The 10983-nt window shown below is 40.1% G+C and overlaps 1 protein-coding gene across 4 annotated transcripts in view; it reads left to right on the top strand.

The window, feature by feature from the left end:
* Window positions 1–9645, top strand: part of BIRC2 (baculoviral IAP repeat containing 2) — a 15269-nt gene extending 5624 nt beyond the window's left edge. For 3 of the 4 annotated variants that reach the window (XM_073662126.1, XM_073662124.1, XM_073662127.1), the window contains 8 exons: window positions 491–2084; window positions 3368–3467; window positions 5969–6047; window positions 6344–6392; window positions 7455–7694; window positions 8474–8728; window positions 8889–8930; window positions 9230–9645. In XM_073662126.1, coding sequence (XP_073518227.1) covers window positions 1232–2084; window positions 3368–3467; window positions 5969–6047; window positions 6344–6392; window positions 7455–7694; window positions 8474–8728; window positions 8889–8930; window positions 9230–9423 — 1812 coding nt within the window. In that variant the 5' untranslated portion in view covers window positions 491–1231 and the 3' untranslated portion in view covers window positions 9424–9645. The remainder of the gene's footprint in view (window positions 1–490; window positions 2085–3367; window positions 3468–5968; window positions 6048–6343; window positions 6393–7454; window positions 7695–8473; window positions 8729–8888; window positions 8931–9229) is intronic. The other variant, XM_073662128.1, reaches the window with a different exon arrangement.
* The last annotated feature ends 1338 nt before the right edge of the window (window positions 9646–10983 follow it).

The following is a 10983-nucleotide window of genomic DNA, read 5'->3' as shown; positions in this document are numbered from 1 at the left end:
TTAAATATGCATATTGCCTCCTCAGAGGAAGAGGACTAGAAATCCCGTGCCACCTACTGGAATTGATAACCCTAAAGACACGTTCAGTTTTTGGTCAGTATGTTGCATTAATATTTGTAAGCCAAAACCACAAGTGGAACAATCAGATGAAAAGTATAATAGTAACATGAGCACCACTTCTGCCTTTTTCAGCCACTCTTAGTTTTGGCTTACAAATACTGAACATGTGAATGTGGCCTAAAAGTGAGTATCAACACTTTAATGAGCCTTTCCACATAACTTAGGATAAAAGATTAAACCAGAGTCTCTTATTTCCAGAGACGTGTTTCGGGGTGTTACCCCTTCCTCAGTGCAGTTCAAGAGATCTGATTTGGTTTGAGAGGGCTTTGACTGGGGTTTTAAGGGATCACAGTCTGTCATGTTCATTAATAGTTGTTGGTGAAAGGAAAACTGTAATCCAAAAGACTTTTTAAATGTTTTTCTCTTGCAGGTTTTAAAGACTTGTAGAAAACCTTCAATGAATCAGCTTCATCATTTTTCTTACAGTGTGTTCAGGACAGATATGCAAGGCTAAAGGCCTAAACATAAAGAGGGGAAGTCATACTCTGGGAGGTAGAAGCGTTGTTTTTTGTTTGTTTTTTTCCCCAACGCCAATAAATTTTTGCTAAGGTTTTAGCCATACAATACAAAAGTACATTCAAAAACCCCAAACCATGCACCCCTGAGTCCAACTGGGGAGGTAGAATAATTAATGGATGGCGTTGTAATAGCTATGGCTTTTTTAATTTTTAAGATCTCTGATTTTGAAAAATTGGTACATTATTTTCCACCTTAAATTGTTTTTTTTCCCTATCTTATTTAGCTGATAATTTTTTATCATAGATGCTTTTACATGCATGCCTGTCATGTTTTAGTTTATAAGAATGACCTGCATCACTATCTGCAGTGATGAGAAAGATTTTCTAATGTTACGCTAGAGTGGACTTTGTGTTTCGAAGGTGAGCTCGTCCCAGCACATGGTCAGTGATCTGTTGTAGGTGAACCTGAAATATAAAGAGAGCGGCTTCATTATCCTTTAATTCCAACAGCTGACTATTATAGAAATAGCCTCTACGTTTTCATACTGTTAATCTGACACTCATTTTTTTGGGTTTTTTTTTTTGTGTGTATATGCCTAAGCACAAGGCTACCTCCCAGAGGGACTTCCCCACTTTTTTCCCCCCTCAACAATATGCAGGATTTGAACAGTAGCCCATTTTTGGCGAATCTGCTGAAATCTACACCAAGCATGAATGCCATAACCATGGAGCTGTCATGTGAACTGTACCGAATTTCTACTTTCTCCAAATTTCCAATAAATACACCAGTATCTGAACGCAGCCTTGCCAAAGCAGGTTTTTATTACATCGGCACTGACGACAAGGTGAAATGCTTCAACTGCGGCCTGATGCTTGATAACTGGAAGAAAGGTGATAATGCAATTGAAAAGCATAAAATGCTCTATCCAAGTTGCAGTTTTATCCAGAACGTATCTTCTTTGAATCTCGGAGCCTCTATAAATTCTGCCTTTTCCCCTCCTTCTATAAGTAATCAGACGCATTCTGCCTCTTGTGAAGAAGAGACTGGATTCTTCAGCGGATCCTTTGCTAGTGTTCCTATTCTATCCGTTTCATCAAGAGCAGTTGAAGACCGGTCTCACGAAAGGAGTGATAACGGTGCCTCGTTTATGTACACAGAGGAAGCTAGGCTGGGCACTTTTACAAACTGGTCTCTAAGTTTTCTTGCTCCTTCTGAACTTGCTAAAGCCGGGTTTTACTACGTTGGCCCCGGAGATAAAGTGGCTTGTTTCGCCTGTGATGGAAAATTAAGTAATTGGGAACCTAAAGATAATGCCATGTCTGAGCACCGTAGACATTTTCCAAATTGTCAATTTGTGAACAACAGTGTAAGACCTTCCTTAAGGTGCAGTGTTTCCAATGTCAGCATGCAGACCACCTCGTCAAGACTTAAAACATTTCTAAACTGGCCTCCCAGGATCCCAGTGACACCGAAAAAACTGGCAGAAGCTGGCTTTTATTATGTCGGTACGTATTGTGAAGTGATGAAACGTATTCTGGTGCAACGATGTTTGTCATGATTAAATTAGTTGTCCACTACTTGGATGACTCCTTGTCATCTCCCACACTTGGCCCTGATAAAATAAAAAAAAAAGCTTATATTCACCTCCCATGCTAGCGTCGTTCCCGCGGTGTCAGCACTCACTCTCCCGGGGGCTCTCGTGCTGTTGTTGTGACCCCGGCGCCCAATCAGCGCTGGCGTCACTGGCCATGATTCCTGTCGAATTGAACATGAAGAGGAAGTCAGAGAGCATCCGCAGCCCGGACTTCCTCTTCATGTTCAATTTGTCCGAAGGCTGGGACATTGACGGCAGTGCTGATTTGGCGCCGACGTTGCATGTCGCAACAACCTCACGCGAGCTCCGGCGAGAGTGAGTGCTGACACCACGGGAACGGCGCCAGCACGGGAGGTGAATATAAGCTTTTTATCGGAGCCAAACATTTAAATCGAGAAGTGTTTGTCCAAGTAGCGGACAACCCCTTTAAAAACATCCCACTTTTTTGTGTCTATAGCCCTTAATAATAATATTTATTATTGCTGTTCTTTGTGGCTCCATAGTTACAGGCTTACAATCCTTGTATGATCATGCTCATGCATCTGTTCCCTACTTGCTTGAGTAGTCAATGTAGGTTGTTAGCTTGCAGTAATAGATAGACTGCAGTCGTACTTCCCTTTCATCTATCACAGGGTTTGTCGTCTGTTGCCATGGAAACACATAGTTCTGCATAGGAACTGGTAGGACCTTTTTATAATAATAAGGCTTATAACCACTACTGGACAACCCTTAATTAATAATTTCCAGACCCCTTAGAAAATAAAAGCAATTTAGACTCTTCTCCCACAGTGGTGCTGACCCAGCAATGTTGGTGGGTCACATGACATTGTGTCACGTGACCGCTACAGCCTTTATATTTAATCAGCGAAGACGTCCTCTCTGATGGAATGTTGATGAGCTGCAGCCGATCAGCTGCTGACTGACTGCAGTGGTCACGCAATAAGTGTTGCTAGCCCCCGTAGAATTAACCATGCTGACATCGTTGAGTTGGTTCCACTGCAAGAGGTGACTATAAATTTTAGTTCTTCTTTGGAGTCCTAAAGTGATTAAGCAGGGGTTGTCCAATAATGGACACCACCTCTTAAGCCTGTTTACAAAGATTACTTTTTTTTAGCAATGCATAGTCTTTAATTACAATGGGTATTATGTATAACTTTGTTTCCTTAAACTTAATAAATCTTTGTTTTCTTGTAGGGCGTAATGATGATGTGAAATGCTTTTGTTGTGATGGTGGTCTGAGATGCTGGGAGTCTGGAGATGATCCATGGGTTGAACATGCAAAGTGGTTTCCCAGGTAATACCTTTAGATCTTAACACTGACATGTATTATGTAACTTAAAGTAAAAGATCGTGTATTGATATCAAGGTTGTGCAAAAAAAAAAAAAAAAAAATAATAATACACACCTCCTAACAATGTGGTAGTACCGGTTTGTTGGGGGGCTAGTGTGCATCAGTGATGTTAAACTACGCCATTATGCCACTGGCAGTATATTTTGGCAGCTTCGACACCCCAAGAGGACAGATTTCAGCTAGGGTGCCAGACTAAATGTACTGCCCAGCGTCAACAGCAGGACGTTGCATGATGAACCTGATTGTATTGACAACATACAACACTGATTCGGTGTGGTGGCTTCACTGGTGCCACATTGCTGCGCAGAAGAAAGAACGGCCTGGCAATCTACTTCCGTATTATGCCAAGAAAACTTCATGGAGCTTATAACTAAAGGAATTCGATATATTGCTGGAAGATATACCCCTAGGTCAAAAGGCACTCAACAAGCTACTAGGGAAGAGCAGAGGGTCGACCGGCATATGATCAATGCTCATTACGCGCTATGATGAAAGCCACAAGGTCGTCTTGGTGGTGATGTCTCTTGGCCGAAAGGGAAAAGCAAAAGCTGTAGAGATATCAGATTTGCCATTTGCAAGGCTGAAATGGGCAGAAGATGATTCAACTTACTCAGAATTAACGAACATTGGGTCTACTATTCTGGCAATGACAATGAAAGACGAAACTGTTGCTTTTATTCTCAACCGAAGATTGGCCATCGCTGTCCTGAAGTGCAGTGCAGTCAGTGATGGTCATCTGGATACGACTACAAGGAGCGCCAATCCATTTGACAGTCATACAAGTCTACTCACCAACCACAAAACATGACTTACTCATTATCATAGGAGACTTTAATGCCAACGTCGGCCACGGCAGATATGGAACTGTTGTTGGAAACTTTGGACTGAAGGAATATTCATTGAAGTTTGTATGAAAAATCAACTGTCCATCATGAACACGGTCTTCCAAAATCGCAAACGGAGACTCTACACATGGACATCACCGAATGGGGCCTACAAGAATCAGACTGACTACATATTTATTCGCCAAAGATTTATTTATTTATTTTACTCACTTATATAGCACCATTAATTCCACAGCACTTTACATACATTATCGACACTGTCCCCATTGGGGCTCACAAACTAAATTCCCTATCAGTATGTCTTTGGAGTGTGGAAGGAAACCCACACAAGCACAGGGAGAACATACAAACTCCTTGCATATGTTGTCCTTGGTGGGATTTGAACCCAGGACCCCAGCGCTGCAAGGCTGCAGTGCTAACCACTGAGTCATCGTGCTACCCTGGACGTTGTCTATTACTGTGAAAACAAGGCCAGGAGCGGACTATGAAACTGATCATGAACTTTTGATATCAAAGATTAGTCATGCTGTGCAACTGGACTAGTCAACTGGCTGTTTTCCAACTTTGATTTGACCAACATACCTTTTAAAGTTTTTGGGAATGATTTGCACAACTGATTTCCATCTATTGGCATGAATGAAAGAATGCCTGAGGAATTATTACATATATTAAGACTATTACTGAAGAAGTCAGTAAGACAATAACTTTAAAAGGTAGAAGAAACCACTTCAGCCATGGTTGACAGAAGAGACTCCAAAGATCATAGAAGAAAAAGATGAATGGCAAGGCAGGCCGGAGACAACTTCAGTAAAAGACTAAAGAGCCATTTAAGCAGACAAAGAACTTTATTATCAAAAGATATGTACTAAGATAGAAAGCGAACATCTGAGGGGCAAGACGAGAAAGGCATACCTAATGTTCAAAGAGATGCAACGGAAACAAACTAACTGAGCCAGGACAGATCAAGGAAAGCTAAAGCTTCTGTCAAACAACAAAGCACCTGGATATGACAATATTACAGCTAATAAAGTCTTCTGTAGCGGCAGTTGATGTCATCACACATCTATGTCAACAGATGTGGACAACTGGTAAATGGCTCAAAGACTGGACAAGATCTTTGTTTAGTCCTATTCCGAAGAAAGGAGATGCTACCGACTGTAGGTTCTTCAGTAGTATTTTGCTGGCATGAGCGCAATAGTCCGATCGGTTCCACAAAGACCGTTACAGCCTTACTTTGCCAAAGAGCTGGCAGAGGAACAAGAGATGTGATTGCTCACATTAGCGGGATAATGGAAAAGGCCAAAGAATACAACAAAGAGATCTATTTTTGCTTCAATTTACAGCAAAGCCTTTGACTGTGGTGATCACCAGGAACTTTGGAATATCATGAAGGATATGAGTGTTCCAAACAATTGGACAACCCCTTCAAAGATGACTACGTAAATCAGTTATTCTAGCAATAATTGAATTTCAACCGATGCAATATTTCCCAGTATCCTAAGGCAAACTAAAAGCTTGGTTTTAAATGTGTATATTGTTGTTTTATTGTCACAATTGGTTTTCGTTTTTATTTATTCATTTTTCGATCTTCCCCCATAGATGTGAATACTTACTGCATGTAAAAGGTCAGAGCTTTGTCACTGAAATTCAGGATCGATATCCGCATCTTCTAGATCAGGTAAAAAAAAATTACTATATCATTGCACATTTCCATCTCTGCAAAAATGAGACTCATTTATGTAGCTTTAAAATGAATTCCAGATTATAGACTGATGTTAATGTGTTTAACACTGGGACTTTGACTCACGAGTGTGACAGATTGATATTATAAGTAATGGTCCACCATAGAACTGTGCCAACACAATAGAAATAGTAATAGTTTTTACAATTCTATATCTGCTTTCTTGATACTCTTCGTTTTTATACTAAAACTTGTTTGTAGATGTTAATCTTGCCCTTTTTTCCCTTCTACAGCTCTTATCCTCTTCAGACACGCAAAACAGTGAAGCTCAGTATCCACCAAGTAAGTGTTCTCTTATTTAGGGTTCAAATAAAAAAAAAAAAAAAAATTGTATCCTGAAACAAGCAGATAGTGGATATGGCGAGAGTTGTTGGCCAATTTCCATCCATTCCAACCCCCCTTCCTCTCTACCATTCATATCAAAGGTCTACCCTAATGATAGGTCGTTACTAATCTGATTCTGGAAAACTTAAAGTATAGGGCTACAACTCCAATCTGGTAATACATTGAGTCGTATGTAATCTAATTACTCTGCAAAAAGTCTCCTACCTCAGGCCTAAAACCTTTTCACAATAAAGACTGGTTGATTTTAATCGATGTTCTGCCCCACTGAACAGTTTGTTCAAACGCAAATACGTGACATATTTTCCATTCTTGTGTAGCTTCTATTGCCTCCTACGTGCTGTAAAATCTTTGCTATGTGAACAAAGCAGTTGGTTTAGCCCCTTGAGGTTACCGCCAATTTTCATTTTTTGCACGCTCATATTTTTTCCCTTTCAAACATTTTTAAATGTGTCAGTCTATATAGCTGTATGAGGGCTTGTTTTTGTAGGATAAGATGTAGTTTTGATTAACACTACTCACTTTACCACATAACGTACTGAAAAACTGGAAAAAAAATTCAAAGTGAGGTGCACTTTTCATGACCCTCCCAAACCCTTGTATTGTATTATATAGAAAAAAATCATGGTCTCCTATGAATTTCAGCCACAGGGTGGTCTTCACAGGAGTATCAACAAGGCAGACAAGGTGGGGGTGGGGGTGGTGAAGTCACATGGGGGGCCGATGGGCGACTGTAACAAGCTTAGCCAGCATTTGAATTGTGTGAAGCAGACTCAGCTCCATATACCTGCACCTGCTCTATGATATAATAGTTTGTCATGGGGCAGCAAAGGGTTAATTGCCAAGTGAGAATGCAGACTGGCCCATACATCTGAATTCATATGCTGTAGATACAACATTTCCCACCCGCCTCCCTCATATTTATACCATATATATGGAATAAAGTTTTGTCTGTAATTTACATGGGCCTGTTTTCCTCATTTTAATTTTGTTTTTACCTAGTTATTCGCTTGGGCAATGAAAACAACCAGGACGATGAGGTTTATCTGAATACGCCTGTAGTCCAAAATGTACTGCAGATGGGATTTCTTCGAAGACTAGTAAAAGAAACTGTAATGAGTAAAATATTGACATCAGGAGAAAATTACAAGGAGATTGAAGAACTGGTCAATGACTTGTTATGTGCTCAAAAAGATCAGACTGAAGAAGAGCGAGACAGGCAGATGGAGCAGAGTTCATCAGGTAATTGCAGAACTATACTTTTTACCCTCCCACCCCTCCATTTTTGTTATGGCGTGTTAAAGAGGACTTTTCATCAAATTTTTCATGTTGAACTGGACACCACTGGATGTAAAAGCTGCTGCAGAGCATTTTTTCCGCTCTGTTGCAGAGATATTCGCAATCAACGTATTTAGGACCTAATGAGTTATCAGATAGTTTTCACTGGGGGCGTGTATGTCTTCTCCCTATATATTCCTAACCAGGCAGCAACAAAGCAGAACAAGGAACATGCCCCTTTTAGACGAGGTTTCTCCAAGTATGAGATGTACTCTTGGCCTAACCTCCTGCATGATTAGAAAGCGCAGATGACTAACACTTTTCAGATAATGGCCCTGTGCGGGGAAGGGCAGCACAACTGATTTTAGCTGTGTCACTTTACAAACCCATCTAATAGCTCTGCTTCTCCCTCACACTGTCTGGTGATGTGTGAGTAATCTCACTAATGTCTCTCCTTCATAGCTGCTTGTACTCACTCTGTAGTAAGAGAAGAGCAGGCTGTTATTACAAGTTGATTTCATCTCTCCACAACTGAGAGGTGAAATGTTAAACTTTTTTTTTTTTTTTTAAATTCCATGCTGCAGCCACTATTACATGATGCGTCCAGTTCAACACGAAAAATTTGGTGAAAGGTCCTATTTTAAGTTTACATCTTAATGGTTAGGTATAATGGGATATGATTTGGTAATCTGTTAAAGTTATAGAACAAATTTTTACTTTGTCAATTTTATTTTTCTTTTTAGATGAGATCACGTTAATCCGAAAAAGTCGACTTACTTTGTCCCAACGCATGGCAAATTGCCTTCTAATTGTAGAAGATATGGTCACCTCAGAGGTCCTTACACCTGCTGAATATGATGCCGTAAAGCAGAAAACACCAATTGCTTTACAAGCTCAAGAGCTGATTGAAATTGTTTTAATAAAAGGTCGAAATGCTATTGAAGCTTTCAAAAAGAGTCTTAATAAACACGACCCGGGTCTACATAGAGAGTTGTTCAGTAAGTGGATTTTTTTTCTTTACATATTCCAATGCATGTTCGTATAGAATATACATATACTTCTTTTTTTTTTTTTTTCTACTTTTGCAAAGTTACGACATTTCTTACATTTGACGTTTGTGGGTAATATAAAATTTAGACTTTTTTTTTTTCATTTTAGTTGAACAGTCATTGATCTGTCCGACATCAGAAGGCTATTCAGGTATGTTTAGTCTACTGTATGGTTGTCAGTATTTTAATTTGAAGCCTAGAGCTTCATGTATTTCTACTTGACATGGTAATCATTATCAACATTGCATTTACCATTGGTTCTACTATATAGTTGTGCTCTCACATACCAATAGCATTCTGGGAGAACATGTAGCTGTGGGAAATGGGCCTGTTTTGTATACGGTGTTTTAATAATCTCTAATCTACTGGGACAATATGTAATGTGTCAAACTGGGTGTAATATTCCATAAAATTATTTTGTTTTTAACCCATCGAACTTTTGTATTGTAGATCTTCCAATGGAAGAGCAGTTGAGAAGGTTACAGGAAGAACGGACCTGTAAGATATGTATGGACCAAGAAGTTTCTATTGTGTTTATCCCATGTGGACATTTAGTAGTTTGCAAAGACTGTGCGCCTTCTCTCCGGAAATGCCCAATTTGCCGAGGTATAATTAAAGGGACAGTTCGCACCTTCCTATCATAAGAGTAAGATGATGTGGCTTGTATAAGACTTCTTCTGAACATTTCTCAACTGCCCAGGCTGGTTCCTTTATAGATCTGACTCGTGTAGAATATGAGTAGGTCTTTGGGTGTAAGTTGTGTCGCATTTCTGCCACATGAGTCGTCATGTGAGCCCAGAATTGCCTGTAAACAAGCATATATTATCACATAACTATACACAATAAAGGTATTGTCATCTACAAAAGTATGCTTTGTGTATTCATCTAAGCTCCTTACACTGGCTTGTCCCATGCTTTATCGTTGCTCTGACAAACAGGCTTGGCTTGTGAATGTGGGGATTTTTCTAAATCCTATTTTAAAACTCTGTGACCTCTGATCTAATACTTCTGTCAGCGTAAAAGGTTAACATGACTAATTATGACTATACATACCAAACTTGTGATTCGGATGATTGATTGGAATACCAGAAGTGTGAATGATTAGACAGAAATGTACATTGTACAATATATTCCCAACTTTGTGTTTCCTCATCAAGGACAACACACTGACTGCAATCTGTTTCCAACTTGTGAGAACTGTAGCTATTGTATTACAGTAGAAGTATTTGCTTTCAGTTATTGTATTTATTTGCTTTCAGTTATTGTGTGGTCTTAAAATCTGATACATTAGTGGGTGGACAAATACGGCTCCATGTGCAGTACAATGTATGGGTATCCTGCTTTCCAATGGTTTTACGTATCTTTTACAAAACTATGAATATGACTATGTAAGACGGGCTTTGTCCTGCTCCGCCTTCTTGTGACCGCAGCTCCTTATTGACCGGAAGTCTGTTAACTGTCTCCAGCTCTAAATGTAAGTCTATAAGACCCTTGTTCTGACTCTCATAGACTTACGTTGAGAAGTGACTTTCCACTCACCCAGCAAACACTGGAGCAATCTGGCTGATTACAACCAGTAGAACAGGGATGGAGCGGTGTTGAGAACAGTTTACAGTCCCGGGGCTCCCGTGCTGTTGTTGTGACACTTAGCGCTGGCGTCACTTTCTCCGTCTTTGGACATATCAAACATGACGTGGAAGTACAAGCTGCTGCTGATCTGACTTTCTCTTCATGTTCAATTTGAGAGGAGGCGGAGAGAGTGACGCCAGCTCTGTTTGGATGCCGGCATCACGTGTCACAATAACTGTATGGCAGCCCCAGGGAGAGCGAGTGCTGACACCGTGGGAATGGCGCCGACACGGGAGGTGAGTATAAGCTTTTTTTTATTCTATTGGGGCCAAGCGTGGGGTATGAGGAGTTGTCTAAGTAGTGGGCTACTTTAATCTCCACAGGGGCAAGACAGTAGCCTAGAACATTGTCAGTAATTAGTGTTGCACAACTAGATCAGTGATTTCAACTAATATGTGCCAGCAGTGTTCACTACATGTAACCATGCAACTGGCATAATTATTTTTTAATTGTGCATGTAGTTTTGAATGTTTTTAATACGGAGCATAGCAGTGGATTAGAAGAGATTTCCAGAATTACTACGTTACATAGAAATGTAGGCAACCCTTAGACTTGATTAAAATAAAAATTGTAGA

Source organism: Phyllobates terribilis, unplaced genomic scaffold (genome assembly GCF_046119375.1).
Source record: "Phyllobates terribilis strain yellow unplaced genomic scaffold, ASM4611937v1 Scaffold_2__4_contigs__length_985480577, whole genome shotgun sequence".
NCBI classification, from domain to species: domain Eukaryota; kingdom Metazoa; phylum Chordata; class Amphibia; order Anura; family Dendrobatidae; genus Phyllobates; species Phyllobates terribilis.
The sequence above is the reverse complement of the archived record's forward strand: the minus strand, read 5'-3'. Positions and strand labels throughout refer to the sequence as shown.